This window comes from Megalobrama amblycephala, linkage group LG22 (assembly GCF_018812025.1).
Source record: "Megalobrama amblycephala isolate DHTTF-2021 linkage group LG22, ASM1881202v1, whole genome shotgun sequence".
Classification (NCBI taxonomy): domain Eukaryota; kingdom Metazoa; phylum Chordata; class Actinopteri; order Cypriniformes; family Xenocyprididae; genus Megalobrama; species Megalobrama amblycephala.
Window position 1 is genome coordinate 17957659 of NC_063065.1, and position 22660 is coordinate 17980318.

A 22660-nucleotide genomic window follows, 5' to 3' on the forward strand; every position below is an offset into this window, starting at 1 on the left:
CCAAGCACAGAAATCACAACTGAGTGATGGGACTTAACACATACTGGAGCTTTTGTTTATTTAAAGGGATAGTTAGTCCAAAAATTAAAATTCTGTCATTAATTACTCACCCTCATGTCCATCCAAACTCCTATGTTGTTATTTTGGCACCTTAAAAAGAATGTTTAGCTGTCGGAACAAAAAAAACACTATAAAAAAATAAAAGGCATTGACTAGCAATATAGTGTATGAGTCGTACGGACTATGTTGCTACCCTGTCTTTACATTTGGAAAGATTATGAATTTTGAGCCAATTTTTGTCTTTTGTTAAAGGAATATTCCAAGTTCAGTACAAGTTAAACTGTTAGTTTACCCAAAAATGAAAATTATCCCATAATTTACTCCCCCTCAAGCCATCCTAGGTATATATGACTTTCTTCTTTCAGTCAAACACATTGGAGTTATACTAAAAAATATTCTGGCTCTTCCAAGCTTTATAATGGAAGTGAATAGTATAACTGATTAACTTGAAGCCCATCCATAGATCATAAAAGTAATCCATACGGCTCTAGAGGGTTAATAACATGCTTCAGAAGCGAAGGATGTGGTTTTGTTAGAAAAAATATCCTTTTTTTCTTTTCATTTTTGGGTGAACTAACCATTAAGCTTAATCAACAGCCTTTGTGGTTTAATGTAGATTACTGAAAAAGGTAATTTTGACTTGTCCCCTGTTTAATTTGCAAAAAGCAAAAAAATAAATAATAAAATGAGGAATTTACTGTATGAGGCTGATTTTGGGATATTAAAAAGCAGAAATGTGAAGGTTATAGTTTAATTAAAGCACAGTACATTAATTATTTTGTTAAAACTTGTGTATTATGTCAGCTATAAAGTAGTTATTGTATTTTTAAGGTAATTTTAGGGTTTTAGTGTTATGTTGTAATGGCAACGAACTTGTAAAATTGGATGCACACAGAAAAGGTTAGTAAGCAATTCACTAAAATCATATTAATATGCATATTGCTTATGAATACTTTTGAAACAGTGAGTATTTTAATGTTTACGAACTGGCCCTTTTCAGTTCCATTTTAAGTGCTTTTTATGTAACCCAGATTTTTGCATTTTTTTTTAAAGGAAAGGAGAGACAAGTGGAAATACATTTTTGTAATAATCAAGCATATACAACAAGTGTTGTTGATAGAGCTTAATTAAAGTTAGCAGCATGAAACAAAAGAAAATAGTAAATTCTTAATCTTGAATCAGATTGAAAATAGCCACTCTCTTTTTTTTACGGCATCACAATGATTGTTAAAATCTTTTAATTACTGAAAACAAACAACATGACAAGTGCACTTCTTTAAATCTGAAATTGATAAACATGATATTGGTTTTAAGAAGCTTGAGCCAGTAAAATTATTCAAATAAGATTGAAAACACAGCAAATGAGAAAATAATATAGACATGTATTAAGCCACATACAATAAACTGAGCTGCTGCTTCAAAACAGCTGGTTTATTGTGATGGCAGGCATATTTAAGAGAGTTAGAATGTCTTCGTAGGGAGCTAATGATCCATTCAGCGCACTGCCAGTAAAGTATGTTTCGACTGCGATCGTCAGAAGCTTGTTGTTTTGAGCTTATCAGTTTGCAGCAGCACTGCCAAAGACACCTCAAAGGACGTTCCAAAAAATAAACAATATCTTTTGAATGCACACATACAGCAGGCCCTGTTCCATGTCACATCCATCAATTCTCTTGTACCTGTCAATGCTTTACTCTGGTTGCTTTTGTTGTCATCTGTAGATTTTATTCAGAGCTGCCAGAACGGAGTATAGAAGCCTTCTCCAGACAGTTAGCCATATGCGTTGTCATTAGGGAATATCTACTCGCTGGAAATTAATTGGGTCTGAGCAACAAGCAAAATATTCCATATTTGGAGATGAATATCATCAACAGACGCAGTGCTTTTTTAGTTCTCCTTTGATGAAATTAAGGAATTAACATTTTTGAAGGAATTAAAGGGATAGTTTTTCCAAAAATTATACTTTGTACTTACCCTCATGTATTTCCATACCAGTATACATAATTTAGATCTTTACAATGAATTAAGTTCAAAGCTGATCTGAATGATTTAAATCTTTTCAATGAATTTGTTGATTCAGTTCGCAAAATTGATTTGAATAATTTAATCCTTTTTTTATGAATTAATTGATTTCAATTCACAAAATCACTCTAAATTAATCAGATCTTCAAGTGAATCAGTTGATCCAGTTCATAAAACCAGTCTAAATGATTCATATATTTGTAATGAATCAGCTGGTCCAGTTCACAAAACTGATCTTAATAATTCAAAATTGGTTAATTCAGTTTGAAAAAAAAAATGGTCTGAATGATTCCAGTCTTTTCAATATATTGGTTAATTCAGTTCACAAAAATGGTCTGAAAGATTCAGATCTTTGCATTGAATTGGTTTATTCAGTTCACAAAACCAATCTGAATGATTCAGATATTTGTAATGAATAACTGATTCATTACAAAGATCTGAATCATTCAAATTGGTCCAGTTCATAAAACCAGTTTGAATAATTCAAATCTTTTTAATTAATTGAGATCATTAATTGCCTAATGATTCAGATCTTTTCAAAGAATTTGTTGTTTTAGTTTACAAAACCAGCCTAAATGATTCAAATCTCTTCAGTGAATTGGTTAATCCAGTTCACAAAACCAGTCAATGATTCAGCTGTCAAGTTCAACTCACGTGACCCCAGCTCATTGAGGATAGGATCATCAATGAATAACAACTTAATTTGTGGTCTGTTTCTATTGTATAGCCTTCATTATGTTCAAAAGTTGTGAAGGTGCATAATTGATGAAGTGAACTATCCCTTTAATTAAAAATTGCTGAGTTGACCAAAACCTACAGTGTGTAACTAATGATGCTTGCAAATCGGTCTGTACATTGTAGTATCTTGTTGTTTTATACTCATATGTGGGCAAAAGCTGATTGGTTTAGACCAGCGATCATTCCCAGAAGTCTTTTTGATGCAGGACCAGAACACATTTCATATGTCTGGCAGACCTCTGGCCTTGCCTAATTACATGCATCCACAGTGATTATTCATTTTTAATCTCCCTGTGCAAACAGGAGCTGACAGGGAGGGAAATCTTCAGAGGAGCTGGTGCCCAGATCAAGACACATCCTGTTATTATCTCACAGTACCTTAAATGTAATTACTACATTGACCTTTCCTGGTACATTTTGATTAGTTTAGAAAGCTCAGCTTTATTCAAACTGAAGCAGTGAACACGCTATTGCTTGGAGATCATGAAACATACCATGCTTTATTCTGCAATTTGCAGATGATATCGGCCATTATTATGGAACAGGTTTCTAGTCCCAGACTGGCTGGATTATCAACAGTAATTGCTTTCTGGGTAATCTTCCAATGTTCAGATGTCTTATTAGCTGTTAGATTGGTATATTAATACATTTCTCTTAAAATCGCTACTGTTTTTATGTTTAGCTCAGAGACAGACAAGTTTAATAGCTATGGTACTCTTTTCACTAGTAAGTGGTGAATGTTTTTTTTGTTTGTTTGTTTTTTCCCCAAATATAAAAAATCAGCATATTTACTTTCATAACTTTTTTAAAAGATTTATATTATAAACATTATATAAACATTATATTATTTATTTATATTATATATTTGTGTTTTTCTAAAAGAAATTAATACTTTTATTCAGCAAGAAAGCATTAAATTGATCAAAAGTGACAGTAAAGATATATTTAAAATTCTGTTCATCAATGAATACTAAAAATGTGTCACATTGCCCAAATAATATTAAGCAGCACAACTACTTTCAACATTGACGATAATAATAAGAAATTATTAAGCACCAAATCACCATATTAGAATGATTTCTGAAGGATCATGTGACACTGAAGATGCTGAAAATTCAGCTTTGCAATCACAGGAATAAATGACATTTTAAAATATATTCAAATAGAAAACTGTTATTTTAAATTATGATAATATTTCACAATATTTCTGTTTGTAATGTATTTTTAATCAAATAAATGCGGACTGGTTGAGTATAAGAGATTATTCTCACCCATAAAAGATTAGAAAAACTTTTGTTCTGTACATTTCTGTAACGAGTTCTATATTTATTGTAATATTTTGCACTTTTATAACATTTTATTTTCCTCTTATAGCCCATTTATAATGTTGGTAGGGCTGCACGATTTGGGGAAAATGTCATATTGCGATTATTGAGGTCAATATTGCGATTGCGATTTGCGATAGCGATATAATAAACAAATAGTATCATGAGTCATCTTGCTTGGTTCTCAATGAAAATACACACACAGATTACTGATAATGCTGAAATGTGTATTTCTCAACTCAAACTAGCAACAACAGCAAACAAATGCACAACGTTTTCAAATTAAAATATTTTTATGAAATTAAATAACATCTTTGCATTACTGCAAACTTGTTATAATCCCATTTAAGATATTTGTTTCTTTACTAATCTGTAGTGGTTCAACGGATCACAAAACTCACGGTTCGGATCACATCACGGTTATGACGTCACAGATCGGATCATTTTTCGGATCAGCACAAAAAAAAAAAAATTGGATGGGGGTAACTTAACTTTGCATTTATTACTTAGCCCACTTTAACTATTCTGATACCATAGCATAAACTGCTAGCCTAAATAATACATTATTAAAGGCAAGTGAACAGACTGTAAAAAGAACAAATACTGTACACCAATTTCAACAAGCATAGATAAATACTACATAAAGTTACAAATAAAGTATAAGGTCTAACTGTAGTATTAATTTTCATGCACAGAAATGTAATAATTAAATGTAAAATGACACTGTTCATTGTATAAATTCAATATAGATTAATATTTGTTAAAGCTGTGTTTTGTTGTTTGATTTACATGACAGACAACAGCAGGTATTTATAGGTTGCTGTCACTTTAAGAGTAAGACCCCATGCACGCACACATCGGACAGATATACATCCGAATTCTCACCTCGTTCAATTAAGACATAACTGAATGTGTTTACATGAATACTTGCTGAGAGGGGTATTTTGACTGACATAATGCGTGTATGTGACCATCCAAGTGCACTGAGGACGCGAAAGAGAAATCAATTTGGAGTTCGCGAGCTATAACGCGCCTCTCTCTCTCTCTCTGTGCGCGCCAGCCTTGTATGTATGTGCGTCATGTGCGCACCGATAACAGCGCTGCGTGCGATACCGAATTAAATCCCCTTTCCTCTTCAACCACTACTAATCTGGGTTTCTAATCTTATAGCCAAAATATCGCCATATAACAGAGGTAGCGTTTTTTCTTGCCACCAGTTCAGTGACCGTTTGCTCCGCATCCATCTTTACCCGTTCTCTGCGCTGCACACCGGAAAAGTCATGACCGTGCGCGCCACACATGCCACTGCCTAAACTGAAACTGACTGGTCTTCTTTTTATTAGCGGTGTATAAAATGGGCAAACAGCTCTCAGATAATGAGTTGTTGTGTCCACACATGTATTTTTTTATTTTTTTATTTATTTATTAACTTAATATTTTATTTCATAAAATCGCAGCATTTTGCGTCATATAATCGCACAAGCTTGACATCGCGATTGCGATATGATTAATCGTGCAGCTCTAGTTGGTATTGTGATTTATTTTCTCTTACAATTAAATGGCCTGTTTTTTCTTTTTTTTACTTCTATATGTAAATTACTGCTGTTCTGATTGGCTAGTCTGTCCGCATATGAAATAAGTAATAATGCTTACTAAAAGAGTTTCAAAAACCTACTGTGACCATGCATAATATGAAGCAGGGAAGTTTAGTATGCTTAATCTGACACAGAGTACGTCATCTCCGCACAGTAATGTACAGTACTTCAGCTCGGTACTTGTTGCGCGGCTGTAGTTATTCAAAAGTACTTGTGTGACCTTTGCTGATTATGAAGGAGTCAAAAATGAACTCTGAGGCATAATCAAAAGCTGATCGTCTGTTCAGATGATCCACTCAGGAGGGGTGGCTTTATGATTCGACCAGACTGCCTGTAATGAAGCAACAGCTGAAGAGGTCTCTTGAGGGGTCTTCTGAGGGGGGTGTGAAACTGCCAGGCATAAAGCAGGCGATCTGTTATTTAAGTCCTGAGTGGGCTTATTGACGTAAAAAATAGAGCGAAATTTGTGCTGCGCGAAATGAAGCCAATACGAAGCTCCCCTGTTGATGAACAGACACATCGCTTATTAGCAAAGAGAGGCTGCTTCAAAATACGAGATGTTTAAGGATTTGCATGTAGTTTTGTTCTTGAATGTCACTTGGGAGCCCAATTTTCAGGGTTTTTTTTCTTGAATGTCACTTGGGAGCCTGATTTTCACCTCCCCACATCCTCATTGATGTTATTTTAGAGTGCGTAACAAGGAAAAAACAAGAAAGCCAGAGCAATAACTGTGATCTCGTCTGTCTGTCTTGTCTCTTTGGGCTGTGACAAAATGAATGAAGCATCTGATGTGACAGGGTGTCTGGTCTCAGGTTCTCCCATTGGCGTTGGTCTTGACCTTCTGGAATTACTTCAATTCTTAATTCTAATTTTCTCTGTGCCGGTACAAATCGAGTTTTTTTCCCAACGAGGTATAGTCCCTGCGTTACGATTAACTTTAAGTGACACTTTAATTTGAATGTAAAAGAGGTGTATTTTGCCTCCAATTTGAGCTCTGCGGTGGGAAGAGCTGTTTTGCTGATAAAATGTCAAAAGGAAAGGTTTCATTTAGCTTCACCTTAATGTGGCCGCAGAACTGTCACTGCTGAGGGTTATTTATGGTTTCCTGTTTAACGGAGAGTCTGTTGGAGCGCACACAACAGGAAACTTTAAAACTGTTCATTGCTTTGAATTGCTTTTTCTCGCACATTGAACCCTGGATCAAAGCCAGGAGTGTTCTAAATGATCCGACTTTTTTGGCAGAAAGATTAGTACAGGCTTATATTACAATTAGTATGTGCACAAATTATAACTACGTTGAATCTTAACATGATGTAATATGCTTGATCACTTTTAGATTTACATTTAATGGTTCCATTAAAGGTTTTCATATTTTTTTCCACCATTATGGACAGAATGTTCTATTAAAATAGTCGGACAGAGTTTCCTGAACTACTTGATGGTGAATCTACAACGCAAAGTTGACTGCGTGATCAGTGTAGTCCAATTCCTTAATAAATGACACTTATTAGCCGTTCCTTTTAGTGAATAAAAAACATAGTGTGTAGTGTGCTCCAATTCACTAACAAATATATGTCATGATCCTGTTCTTTTTAGTGATTCAAAAACATACAGCAGAGCTAGTGTAGTCTGATTTTCAAACTAATGGTTCTATTGAGCCAGTGTAAGCTGTGTAATCCAAATCCTGAACGAATGACTCTTGTGAGTATTTTTTTTTTAGTTAATCAAACGGATACAGTGCAACCAGTGTTCTGATTTCTGAATGAAAGGTTCTGTTGAATCAGTTCTTTTTAATGAATCAAATACATACAGCACAACAATTGTAGTCCAACTCTAAGACAAATGACTCTTGTGAGTGATTAGTTTTTTAGTGAATCAAACAGATACTGTACAACCAGTGTTCTGATCTTTGAATGAATGATTCAATTGAATCAGTTCTTTTTAGTGAATCAAACACATACACTTCCCGGCCAAAAAAAAAAAGTCACTGTTTGGATTTTAAAAGGCAAATACTATGAACAAATCATTATTACATTAATTATTATGTTTCTAGCATGTTGTATATGTGGCTACAGTTCTGTTAACCCTAAAAGATGGAGTGTGTAGCTTTTCAGTTCTTAAAGGTGCCATAGATTCAAAAATTTAATTTACCTCGGCATAGTTAAATGACAAGAGTTCAGTACATGGAAAAGACATACAGTGAGTCTCAAACTCCATTGTTTCCTCCTTCTTATATAAATCTCATTTGTTTAAAAGACTTCCGAAGAACAGGCGAATCTCAACATAACACCGACTGTTACGTAACAGTCGGGGTGTACGCCCCCAATATTTGCATATGCCAGCTCATGTTCCCAACATTATGAAAGGCATTAGACAAGGGCAGCCAGTATTAACGTCTGGATGTACACAGCCGAATCATCAGACTAGGTAAGCAAGCAAGAACAATAGCGAAAAATGGCAGATGGAGCAATAATAACTGACATGATCCATGATATCATGATATTTTTAGTGATATTTGTAAATTGTCTTTCTAAATGTTTCGTTAGCATGTTGCTAATGTACTGTTAAATGTGGTTAAAGTTACCATCGTTTCTTACTGTATTCACGGAGACAAGGGCCATCGCTATTTTCATTTTTAAACACTTGCAGTCTGTATAATTCATAAACACAAATTCTTTATAAATCTCTCCAACAGTGTAGCATTATCCGTTAGCCACGGAGCATTCATTCAGAATCAAATGAAAACAATATAACAGTATACAATACTCACATAATCCGACGCATGCATACCGCATGCATGATGAACACTTTGTAAAGATCCATTTGAGGGTTATATTAGCTGTGTAAACTTTGTTTAGGCACTGTTTAAGGCAAGCGCGAGCTCCGTGGGCGGAGAGCACGAGATTTAAAGAGGCCGCACAGCATAAATCGGCTCATATTTAATGATGCCCCAAAATAGGCAGTTTTTATTAAAAAAAAAAAATTAATTAAAAAAAATCTATGGGGTATTTTGAGCTGAAACTTCACAGACACATTCAGGGGACACCTTAGACTTATTACATCTTGTAAAAAAACGTTCGATGGCACCTTTAAACAACCATGTAGGAAGACGTATCATGGCCATATTCCAGGATGACAATGCCAAGATTTATCAGGCTCAAATTATATCATATATCATAAAAAATCATTTTTACACATGAATTGGCACCTCCTGGCCTTTACTTAATTGAAAGTTTTTGTGATGTGCTGAAGTAGACTTTAAACAGTGCTCACCTCTTGCATTGTCAATACAAGATCTTGACCAAACATGGTAATACATGGTTAAGAAATGAAGAGCTACACACTCTATCTGTTGGGGTTAAAAAAAAAAAACATGCTAGATATATAACATGCTAGAAACATAATAAGCACTGTAATAATTATCCATTCATAGACTCTTAAGTATTGGCCTATTAAAATCCAAACAGCGACTTTTTTTTTTTTTTTTTTTTGCAACTAAGTAAAACATCAGTTTAATTATTGACTTGTTGTTCATGACATTTAGTTAAAGATGCACATTATAGTTTTTGTCAGTGACATTTTCAAAATGTTTGTTTAGTATTGTTGTTTAATATATAGTTTAGTCCAATAATTGGATTCCATTTATGCTGCCTCTAAAAAGGCTGTAAAAAGTCATTAAAAACAGAATTAAATTTCTTATTTTCCAATTATTAAAAGGACTAAATGAATAACTAATTTTCAAATATGAGCAGTACTAATAGTGATGATTGTCTTAAGCAAGCTTAATGTCAATTTAGTGTTATTGGACTGGCTTTGTTCCCCACACCTGTTTTTAACACAGCCGGTGTTCTCCTCGTCAGGCTTCAGATTCAGCCGTGAGATGAAGATAGTGCTCCTGTAATCCGCTGCAGTGTTATTCTTAAACCAGCTCGGCAGCGCATCTCTGCTCATTCATCGGCTACATGCACCGCCCGGCGGACCGTGAAATCGCAACATTGAGTCTTTATGCTTTAATGTCTACCGATATCCACGCTGCCTTTCTTCTCTCAGGGAATAAAATGAAAAAAGCCTCGACATGATCTGCCTTTCTCACAATGAATACTCTGCCCATCTGAGCGGAGAAAATCTTGTCATTGCCTCCATATATATATATCGTAAATCTATGTTGCAAAAGTTTGGGGTGAGGTATACGGCAACGGCGCAGTGTGCATCAATTCTCTCAACCCTTCACTGTGTCAAGAGGCTGTCTGTGTCGCTTTTGTCATGTCTGGGGACAGATAGTGCTGTGACTGGCAGGCGTTGAATGGCTCTAGTGGGGTCCTGTCACTGAAGCTTTCCATGGCCCGTGTCAGAGACGCACCTTCATTTCACATGAATAAAGGATCCGATGGCTGCACAAATTGTGCCTTTTTACCCATCACCCTCTTCTCCCACTCTCACTCACATCAGTTTCTCTCTTTCTTCCCATGAAGTTTTCTCCCAGACTACATAAATGGAGACTTTGATTCAATCCTGCCAGAGGTCAAAGCATTTTACACAGAAAAGGTAAGCTTACTCTCTCTGCACATTCTTTACTTTTTTTACTCATTCTTGCTATCTCACTCTTATTTTGAGGTTTATTCCTTTATTTAAAATATTATAGTTATATTTAAAGATGGTGGAACGACCAAAATGATTTTCAGGTATTCTTGCAACATTATGGCTGCTAAAATGCTCACTGCAGTAATAAAAATCTACTATATGATTAACCATATGACTGAGCATAATTATAATAGCAATACTTCCCATATAGTCAAACCAAAAATTATTCAGATGTTTTTGATATTTTTTTGTATATTTTTACTAGTGGGTGCAGGACACTACAGTTTATTTATGTGTATACCCAAAAAATCTTCATACAGTAGACTACCAGTAAAATTGATGATAAATTTGGAAGCAAAAATTATTAAAGGTGCCCTAGAATTAAATATTGAATTTATATTGGCATAGTTGAATAACAAGAGTTCAGTACATGGAAAAGACATACACTGAGTTTCAAACTCCATTGTTTCCTCCTTCTTATATAAATCTAATTTGTTTAAAAGACCTCCGAAGAACAGGCGAATCTCAACATAAAACTGACTGTTACGTAACTGACATGATCCATGATAACATGAGATTTTTAGTGATATTTGTGAATTGCTTTCTAAATGTTGCGTTAGCATGTTGCTAATGTACTGTTAAATGTGGTTAAAGTTACCATCGTTTCTTACTGTATTCACGGAGACAAGAGAGCCGTCGCTATTTTCATTGTTAAACACTTGCAGTCTGTATAATGCATAAACACAACTTTATAAATCTTTATAAATCTTCTTTATAAATCTCTCAAACAGTGTGTAATGTTAGCTTTAGCCACGCAGCATAGCCATAAACTCATTCAGAATCAAATGTAAACATCCAAATAAATACTATACTCACATAATCCGACGCATGCATGCAGCATACATGACGAACATCTTGTAAAGATCCATTTTGAGGGTTATATTAGCTGTGTGAACTTTGTGTTTGCTGTTTAAGGCAAGCGCGAGCTCCGGGGCGGGGGAGCACGAGATTTAAAGGGGCCGCAACCTATATATCGGTGCATAGTTAATGATGCCCCAAAATAGGCAGTCTGTATAATTCATAAACACAAATTCTTTATAAATCTCTCCAACAGTGTAGCATTAGCCGTTAGCCACGGAGCATAGCCTCAAATTCATTCAGAATCAAATGAAAACAATATAACAGTATACAATACTCACATAATCCCATGCATGCATGACGAACACTTTGTAAAGATCCATTTGAGGGTTATATTAGCTGTGTAAACTTTGTTTAGGCACTGTTTAAGGCAAGTGCGAGCTCCGTGGGCGTGGAGCACGAGATTTAAAGGGGCTGCACAGCATAAATCGGCTCATATTTAATGATGCCCCAAAATAGGCATTTTAAAAAATTAATAAAAAAACATCTATGGGGTATTTTGAGCTGAAACTTCAGACACATTCAGGGGACACCTTAGACTTATATTATATCTTTTAAAAAGAAGTTCTAGGGCACCTTTAAGACACTTTAGGATTTACTTTAGAATAGCAGTGTCAAGTGGTTCCACGCAACTATATTGAGTTATTTGTAGAAATAACAATTTAGTTGTATGAACAAAAGACATTCAAGTAAAGTTGACAACATTTCTTTGAGTAAATACCAATCATTTGAATTTGTCACTGTTACATAATATTTATATGTGCATTTTATTTAATAATCAGGGTGCACATAACTTTTTTGGTCTGGTTCTCAAGGGAGCATCTGGAGATGCTGTTTGGTACTCAAACTTTACACAACACTCTTATCCTACAAGTTGTCGTCATCACTTTCCTCCTGACTGCTCTCCTCACTATCTTCTGTGCTCTCGAACATGGTAGATGATGATGATGATGTTTTGATTTTATTTTATTAACACTAATGACACAGACAACAGCAGGAATATTAGGCTGCTGTCACTTTAAGACCGAATGCGCGGACCGAATATACTGACACACATCTGGTTTCTTTCTCAACTGTTCACTTATGACATAACTGAGAGAATACTTGCCGAGACAGATATTTTGACAAAATTTTGTGTGTATGTGTCCGTTCAAGTGCAAGTAAATATCAAATAAGAATTAATTTGGTGTTCGAGCGCTGTCTGAAAGCCTCTCTCTCTCTCTCCCTCTCTCTGCGTGCACGCGCTTTGGGTGTGTGAGGCGCGCAAATCCAGATTTTCGACTCTTCTTCCGCATTTAAAATCGTTTGAATGTGTAAATTGGCAAGACAAAACACATCCAAATGATAAACTTTCACATTATGATGGTTAAACTTAGCAGTTAATCCGCGAATCACATGCATGCCGAACCGCAGGGCCTGGTCCATACGGATCACGTATCAACTGCGATCCGTTGCACACCTAATAATTAATGAACGCACTTATCATCATGATTGCTATCTTACCAGAGATGGAGAAAAATCCTACTCCTGTAAGTAAACGTGTCCCTGTCCTCAAAAATGTTGGTACTCAGAAGCGCTTCGCTCCATGTTTTCTGGTACACATCATTTATTTTTACCACGCATGCACACCTGCGCACCAGTTATGTGCACCCCTGTTAATAATGTTATGTTAAATTTATAAAAGTTTACGTAAGGTGAACACATTTATTGACTTAATTTACCTTATTAAATTAACTATTTGCTCTACAAAATGCACTCAAAATAATAACTCATTGAACAAAGTCAATTTAATTGAGAGCAGGAATTCCATCCTACACAGCAAAATCTCCAGAGTTAAATCAACTCTGCTCAGAGTACATATGGTCCCTCTCTAAATAGTGTTAAAGTAACACTAAAGCAGAGTTAAAGTTAATGAGATAATTAAGCAATTAATTAAATAATGGTTGTGCATTAGTGATGAGTACTTGCTGTTAACAAGCAGAATCACTGAAGAAAAGAGAAACAAGAACTACAACTGACTTTAGTCACAGCCTTATTAATTGCTTAACTATCTCATTACTTTAACATTATTTAGAGAGGGACCATATGTACTCTGAGCAGAGTTGATTTAACTCTGGGGATTTTACTGTGTATAGACCTTATGCGCCAGAGAAATAAGCACGCTGTTATCTTTATAATATTGTCTTTGAACTTTTGTTTTTTGCGGTTGCTCTGTACATTTCTATGGCATCGCTGTCAAAGAATAATTAGCTGGTGAAGTGGATTTACTTGTTGTAGAGTTAATGAAAGTTATCATGAGCATTGTAATGTTTAAAGCAGATGTCTTAACAAATGTCAGTAGACCCGGGAAAACGAGCAGATTATTCATAAATACATAAGAAAATACAAACCAGAAGTCAAAAGACCACGAGCGCAGCACTAAAAAGGAGCGTGGCTGTATACGGTCTATAAACGTGTGTATGAGTGCTCACAGCCTAAACACAGGTGCCACTCTTCTGCACAATGGTAACCACAAAATTCAAAAACATTACAGAAACTCCTAAATGTCCAACATAACTGAACATTAAACACTAATATAAACAACATTTTTACTGAAAAACACATTAAAAAAACACTTTTATCCCTAAATTTACTCTCCTAATGCAGTCCCTTGCAAAGCATGCTGGGAACTACGAATCCACTGCCCAGTTACTTATGTCAACATTAATTTGTTGTGTTTCACTCAGCAATTTTAAGTTGACTGAACAAACAGTTAAGTAAATCTGACAATACTCATTTATAGTAGAAACAACTCAGTTAAATTAAGTTAATGTAGTTACATGAGTTTTTAAATAATGTGAACAAGGATGTTTGAAACTAACAACAGTGAAAGATTTTTGAGTGACTGGTATAAATATATCCAACAATTCTCCAAACCACTTGTTCTGATATAAAAAATATGTTAAGCAATAATGCAGACTCTCTTGCAATATTATTTATCTGGCACACAAACTTGGGCTGACAGCACTTTCTGATTGAGATTCATATTTGTCCTTTCCAGCCATGTCCCCCGGCCACTCAGTTCCTCAAGTCATGTAGATTTCACAGATTCACACCACTGACTTCCTGTCATTCTGGAAAGGTGCAGTGTGGTGTGGTATCAGTCTAGTGGCTAAAGCTCTTAACAAAGCTGGTGAACCTGTGAAGTGAAGTGTTACAGAGAGGCCTCCACTGTGCCCTTGAGCAAAGCACTTAACTGCACTCTTCTCCTGTGGGTCCGTCTATGAAATTAGTGTTCTGTACGTCAGTTTGAATGAAAACCATCTGCTAAGTAATGAGCACCAGAGGTTATTTGCATTGTTATAATCCTGCATACATGCATTTTTATGTCATTCCTAAGCCAGTGTATGCAGCTTTTGGGGGAGCCAAAGTTTGACAGACCATGACGCCTGAATTTAAATGGGTTTGAAAAGGAATAAAACCCAGAGTGATGCTCTGGAGGATAAAGGAAAGATCAAGCCGCAACAGAAACAAGCTCCTCGTCTGACGTTTAGATGCGGGATTTTGCGGTACCTGCTGCGATTGAGAAGTCACCTGCGACGGCCACGTGTATGCAGCCGTTCGAGGGAACCGAGACTGGAAACGAGCAACGTTCACCTCTGCCCTTCCTGACACTCAAAAAAATTCCCACAGCAAGAGATCCCATTTACAAAACACAAAGTGCGATCAGACAAAAAGTGACATGAGGTGCTTGTTTGGAGAAGGCAGTCTGTACTAGTGTATCAACTCTAAAGTTTCTAAACTTTTTTAACAATCAGAGAGTCTGTTGTTTTCCCCTATTAACCCCATTTTTATCAAAATACCAACGCTATGTCACGACCATTTCATACATATTTTACGAGGTGCCTAATTCCGTTTGAATTCATACGACGTCACTCGTACGAATTTATAAGATTTGTCTAAACCCCAATGATGGGTAGGTTTAGGGGCGGGGTTAGGGGTAGGTCATTCATACGAATTCATACGAATTTGGCAACTCATAAAATACATATGATTTAGCAAAAAACATGAATTCTTACGAGTGAGGTCGAAACGAATTTGTACGAATTAGCCACCTCTTAAAATACGTATGAAATTGCTGTGAGATCGGGTTGCAAAATACTTGATCTGATTTTGTTGGTCACATCAAATTCTGAAATATTTAAATATTTTGTAGTGGTCGTCAACACAGTGTAAAAGATTTAATAGGAGTAAGTACACTAAACGGTTATCACTTTTTTTTTTTACACAGTATTTCAGCCCAAACATGCATTTTTTTATCACAAACATCCTTCTATATTAGTTTAAGAGATAATAAATGTGCAGAGAGTATTTAAATAAAGTTACCATGATTTTTTTTTCCTTCTGTCGATGTAAATTAGGCTAATTACAGATTGTGCCATATTAACAGGGCTATTTGCATGCCGCGATTAACATTGCGCTAATAACCATTTACTGTATTCTTTGATTTGCATAAATCCTTTGTGGAATCTGGCGCTTAACACATAACTAGACTGCATGCAAATAAAATGTGCAAAAGTACTGAAAAAAGGTATTGACCAATTAGTGTACCCATCATGACATTCATACTTGGACATTCATAAAAACATTTACCAAAATTCTTACCAAAAACACATACTGACTTTTACTTATTTTGCTCCAGAACTGCAAGATAACAGAAACGCCGGACCAAGATCTGACAGACTTCACTAAGTGCTTGGCCATTATGGTGGAGGAGATCAAAGCACAGAAATTGCAGGTTGGACTCTATCTCTCCTCAGCTTCATCTCTCTGTGTCTGTCTGGATGTTTCTCTCTTATGCTCCAGAACCACTCCTCAACTTCTTCACCCCATTTTCACCTCGGATTAACGTCCATCTCAGGTGATCAGACTATAAGTGATCATTGTTTTGTGATTGCATTACTAAAACCACATTCGGTGGTAGTCAGAAACGCATGTGACTACTTTGCATTTGTAGCATAAAAACTAATCTTCTCCTGATGGAACACGGCTCACCTGCCTGCCAATTGTGACTAAATTGTGCTAAAAAAACAAAACAAAAAAAACAACAACAGTAAACTTTGTTGGTTACATGTGGCTTTAGAAGAAAATAACATATGAAATGGGGGGGGAAAAAATCCATATCCGGTTTAGTTACCCTTGTGAAAAAGAAGTACACTTTAGCATACTTTTTAAAAAAGAGTACCTATTACGAAAAGAGTATACTTTAAAAGCATATACTGTACTTATGTGTGAACAGAATGTATTGATTTAGGACACTTAGGGTGCATCCACGCTTGTCATGTTTGGTTGATTAAAACAAACCCTGGTGCGATTGCTCGGTAAGTGCGGTTCATTTGAACATATGTGAACGCTGCCATCCGAACCCTGGTGCACACCAAACAAGCGGACGAGACCGCTGAAAAGATGGGTCTCGTCCACTTCCAAACGAACTCTGGTGCGGTTCGAATGATATATGAACGCAACACGGACTAAAAACATGTAACCGAACCAAAAACAGGAAGACGAGACCCTAAAAAGGACAGAATCTTCCTCGTGCATGTCGGTTTTTCTTGTCATATTCGCAAGTTTGCCCGTGACAGGCATCAGACACGCGTCTCCACGCAGCAGATTGTTTGTGTGTGTGACGGATGGATTCCCGCCGGTGTTTTGACTCCTTTACACATTTTATAAGCTCTTCACGAGTTCCCAGCTGGCCAAAATACCATCATATGCAGGCTACGCACCGCTACACACACACGAGGAGCGCATTTACCTCAGCAAACAGCAGTTAAGTTCCGCCTCAAAATAGGCAATACGTCATAAAATCCGACCAATCTCATTGTGAAGGTATCCCTATGCCTTAAGGTTCGGTATATTTTGGTTCGGTGATAAAATTGCCAATCTGAACGCTAATCGGACCAGGACTACATTTTTTTTTCTTCTTCTTTGGTCCGGACCGAATGAACCAAACGAACCGAACTACAAGTGTGAATGCACCCTTAATTGCATGTTAATTGCAACTAAATGAATTTGAATGAAATTCAATTATCATTTGCAATAATTGCAAATGTTTTAGTTTAAATTTATATTAAATGCAATTAGATAAACTTTAAAGGTGCCATCGAATTGAAAATTGAATTTTCCTCGGCATAGTTGAATAACAAGAGTTCAGTACATGGAAATGACATACAGTGAGTCTCAAACTCCATTGTTTCCTCCTTCTTATATAAATCTCATTTGTTTGAAAGACCTCCGAAGAACAGGCGAATCTCAACATAACACTGACTGTTACGTAACAGTCGGGGTGTACACCCCAATATTTGCATATGCCAGCCCATGATCCAGGCATTACAAAAGGGCAGCCAGTATTAACGTCTGGATCTGTGCACAGCTGAATCATCAGACTAGGTAAGCAAGCAAGGACAACAGAGAAAAATGGCAGATGGAGCAATAATAACTGACATGATCATTGATATTATGATAGTTTTAATGATATTTGTAAATTGTCTTTCTAAACGTTTTGTTAGCATGTTGCTAATGTACTGTTAAATGTGGTTAAAGTTACCGTTGTTTCTTACTGTATTCACGGAGACAAGAGCATCGCTATTTTCACACTTGCAGTCTGTATAATGCATAAACACAACTTAAGCATGCATGACGAACACTTTGTAAAGATCCATTTTGAGGGTTATATTAACTGTGTGAACTTTGTTTATGCAGTGATAGAGTCGAGAGCTCGGGAGGGGGCGGAGAGCGCGCGATTTTGCCATTTTTACATCTTGTAAAAAAAAGCGTTCGATGGCACCTTTAAAGTTCTTAAGTAGGGCTTAAAGGGTTAGTTCATCCAAAAATGAAAATTTTGTCATTAGTTACTCACCCTCATGTTCCAAACCCATAAGACTTTCATTCATCTTTGGAACACAAATGAAGATCTTTTTAATGAAATCTGAGAGTGCTTTCTATCCCTCCATAGACTGCCTTCACAACTAGAACTTTGATGCTTCAGAAAATTCATAAAGAGAATTGAGTGGTTTAGTCCAAATTTTCTAAAGAGACTCGATCACTTTATATGATGAACAGATTTAATTTAGGCTTTTACTCTCATATAAACCTTTATCAGCGAACATAAACAGATGCTCAACCGAACTTGAATGTCACAAGAACAAACGGAAGCTCAAACGTGCACATTTTTTGCTTCCGGAAGAGGTTTGTTGAGCTTTTGTGTATGTTCGCTGACCACCCACTCAATTAGTTTTTAGTCGAAACTTGATTCGTTTTACGATCTCTTTATGAATTTTTTGAAGCGTCAAAGTTCTAGTTGTGAAGGCAGTCTATGGAGAGACAGAATGCTGTCAGATTTCATCAAAAAGATCTTCATTTGTGTTCCGGAGATGAACGAAAGTCTTACGGGTTTGGAAAGACATGAGGGTGAGTACTTAACTCCCTCGGGTCACCGCATTTTTTTTCTAACCAGTGTGAAAGACTCAAAATACTCCGTCAATGTTGCACATACAATTAAGCGCTATACACCATTTTAATCTGTGGAATATCTTCTTTTATTTGTGTACACTCAGAGTAAAAACAAAACATTGTGCTTTTTGCAAAATAAAGAAAACTAACATGATGTGTGATCTCTCATCTCCCTCTGAACGAAGTCCAATCTGATAGTTCTCAGAAAATGAACTGTAACTTTGTGAATACTAATCACAAAAAAATTAGACTTATGTCTAAAAAAACATTGAAATGTCAGGTTTTAAATCGTGTAAGTCAAATCGAAAACAAAAATTCTGTGTTTATGTAATCTGTATGAAAAGAGAGCCATGTCAGAAGTCCGTGATTCAGCTCATTATCCGCTAATGCGGCCACGCCCACGGAGGGAGCGCTATTCAGAGGCAAATACTGAGGCAATGCATGCATTTGTGGACTAAAGGTGGACAGAGCGCCCTCCGGCTGCAAGTATGAATTGAAAACAGTATCCAGCGTTCATAGCGATGACAATAAATATTGAATAAATATTACTCCTCTGTATAGAAAATTGACATAAACATATGAGAATCCATCAATATTTCTCCAAATGTGCATGCTTTTAAGCTAAAAGCCTATATGAAATGCCATAGAGGTAACATAACTGTTCAGACACTTTGCATCACAGAAATGCATTATATTTTAAAGAATAGAATACCATTATTTTAAATTGTAATAATATTTCACAGTATTGCTGTTTTTTCTGTATGTTTGATTTACACCATGATGAGCTTTAAACATGATCACAGTGGGTTTTTTCCACAACCTACCTGACTGAGAGCTCATTATTTATGCAGGTCATTAGAGCTCTTTATGCAATTCTTTTGTCTTCTCAGGTGAGAATCACCCATTATTCATGATGATTCACGCCTCCACGCATACTGTGTTTCTTGACCAAAGATGTTTTAGAAAATTTAAATCTCTCTATTGTTTTAAATGAACAAGCAGGCAGCATACTTTTTACCTCATTTTGAAGCAAAAACTCTCGTCTACAACCTCCAATACCCAGAAGTCTTGTGAACACAGATTTCATATATATTTTTTGGCTTTGTTTCAGTGACTTAAGTTTTTTGTTTTTTCAATAACCACGCATAAACGTTATTCCTTCAAAAACACAAACATGTGCATACATGTTCCTCACATATTATTGCAGCCTAGTTTGTGCTGAATACAGTGTAATGACACTTTTTCCATTAATATGTTTATGAACAACTGAAAAAAGCACAAATGTCAGGGCATGTCAAAACTTCTCCAGGGCCCCAAAAATCCTTAGACCCCTGAGGGTTAATGACAAAATTTTCACTTTTATGAATATTTTAATTTCATTCTAACCCTTTAAAAAGGGACAGTTCACCCAAAAATGAAAATTCTGTCATCATTTACTCACTCTCAAGTTGTTCCAAACCCATATGATTTTCTTTCTTCTGCTGAACACAAAGGAATATATTTTGAAGAATATGGGTAGCCAAACAGTTGATGGGCCCCACTGACTTCCATAGTATGGAAAAAAATACTATGGAAGTAAATGATGACAGAATACTCATTTTTGGATGAACTATCCCTTTAAGCCCTACTTAAGCACTAGTTGTTCTAATTGCATTTAATATAAATTTAAACTAAAACATTTGCAATTATTGTAAATGATAATTGAATTTCTTTCAATTGCAATTAACGTGCAATTAAGTGTCCTAAATCATTACATTCCGTTTCTTTTTTCTGCTGAACACAAAAAAAAGATATTTTGAAGAAAGAAATTCATACAGGTTTGGAACAACTTAAGGTTGAGTAAATGATGACAGAATTTACATTTTTGGGTGAACTATCCCTTTAAGTACATCTTTATGTGTAATTTCATATAAATTTCTTCCAACCCAAATTTTTGTCTTATCCTGAAACACTACGGTACGCCCATAATAAGTGTTTATATTTGGACTATGTGATAGACATAAACAGAGAGAAGTAGCTTCAGCTACAATGTTATTCTGCAAGATGCAGTTTTGTTTATTAACCGCTAGAGCACCAAAAGTTACATAGTGTACCTTTACCAAAGTGCATGCTATGCAACATAGTCATGGAAGTGTACTCACTTTCATTAATATTATCTGCAAGTACAGTTTTTTAAAAATAAACTTTTAAGATTTCAAATACACTGTGAGTGCAAATTCAATGCAATTCTTTTTCACAAGGGTTGTACAGATGCTTAGAAAAACTTTTCAATTAGCTTTTCAAAACAAAATAGAGACTGACATAGTGAATGATTTCATCTTATTCAAAATTCCAATCTCAAGTGGTCACAGAAAACATTTGAACTGCTACCAGGTATAAACTGGACCTTTTGTGGTTCCAAATCAAAGTGTGTTGCGCTGCCAAGCTGGGGTGCAGGAATATGTGTAAAACACAAACTCTAAGTACTGACATGAGTACATTACAATGGAAAGAAAAGTGGAAACTCAAGTTCATTGTGAAAACTGAGTAGGAAGGATTGTGGTTTGCATTTTCACTTCTTTTTTTTTTTTTTTTTTATCTGTCAAACATAAAAGGTGAGCTCACACCTCAGCTTCAGTGTGAATTCACATCCTCCAGGAGCTGTCAGAGAGGTTTTGTATGGATATTGTGTGTGTGTCTGTCTGCTCCTCCTCTAAACCCCAGTCTGAGCTCCAGGCTTGTCAGGCTGTCTGTTGGTCCTCACAGAGATGCCCATCACCGTCACAGACACTCCAGAGTTTTACCAATATATGAGCCTCAAGCTCAATCTACATGCATACTATGGCCTTCTTGCTTCTTCCTATTGTGTTTATATTCACCTCTGTATCTCATCGCTACCTTTTGTGCCTTCAAGCTCTCAGAAAAGACACGCAACACTTCTAGAAGTGAATAAGCTTAGCTCTGAGCGTCAATGAAGTAACGAGTGAGGTAATTTGATTCTCTGTCAGTCTTTCAATGTCTAAAACTTGACTATAGCTCGAAATATTTATTTATCTGCTTGTTTGAAAGTGTTGACCCAAATCTGGTGGTCTCAGCCCACCAACATTAATGTGCCGTTTGATGCATGTTGCACACCTAAAACGCCAAGACCAAGCTGTGGTTGGTTGTTTTACAAGTTTATCCTGTCTAATTGAGCAGTTCTTGGTCTGAATAAGTTGCAAAGTGGACCAGACATTATGCCATTATTACAAAAATGGCTTTGTGAGACCTTTCTTCTGGGTGTCTCTGATTTATGCTTGGTTATAACTCAAAAGTTTGCGCTGTCAGATTAGACTTTGCAGGTAGTGTGAAGACATACTTTGACCTCAGACTCCAAGTACAAGTTGCAAACATATCATCATTTCTGCTTGGCTTTTTAAAAAAGTTTTGCAATCAGTCCACATAATTACAGAGGCACTGTAACATGAACAATTTATGTGTCAGATGTCTCATAAGTCCCGCTATTTAAACGAGCCAGTGGGGGCTGGCAGTGAAGTGTTGATTACCCTCTGTGCATTTTAAAGAGTTTTTGTCATGTAGAGTTGTTGGATCTTACAGGGTGATGGGTACATTGCAGCAGACAAATGGTCCCGGGAGCAAATATCAAAGATATTCTGCCAAGTCAACGTTTTCCAGTCCGCACTGTTCCCTCGGAATACTTTCCATAATGTATGACTCTGTTGTTTAGTGAAGACGCACATCATTTTTGGCTGCGGTGGGAAGGAAAAAGCTACGGTGCAAATTTGCAACAGCACTTTCAGAACATTTATCCTCGACTTGCAGAATCTACGTCGCACAAACACTCATTCGCTTGTACGTTCGTTCATTCATTTGTTTATTCATTCGTTCACTAGTTGGTGCAGCAGCACTTTTAAAACATATATTCTGGAGTTGCATAAATAACCTTCACCC

At 36.1% G+C, this 22660-nt stretch overlaps 1 protein-coding gene across 2 annotated transcripts in view; it reads left to right on the forward strand.

The window, feature by feature from the left end:
* tpk1 (thiamin pyrophosphokinase 1) overlaps positions 1-22660 on the forward strand; it is a 92876-nt gene that overhangs the window by 27484 nt on the left and 42732 nt on the right. For both annotated transcript variants that reach the window (XM_048174333.1, XM_048174332.1), the window contains exons 5-6: positions 10213-10285; positions 15921-16016. In XM_048174333.1, coding sequence (XP_048030290.1) covers positions 10213-10285; positions 15921-16016 — 169 coding nt within the window. The remainder of the gene's footprint in view (positions 1-10212; positions 10286-15920; positions 16017-22660) is intronic.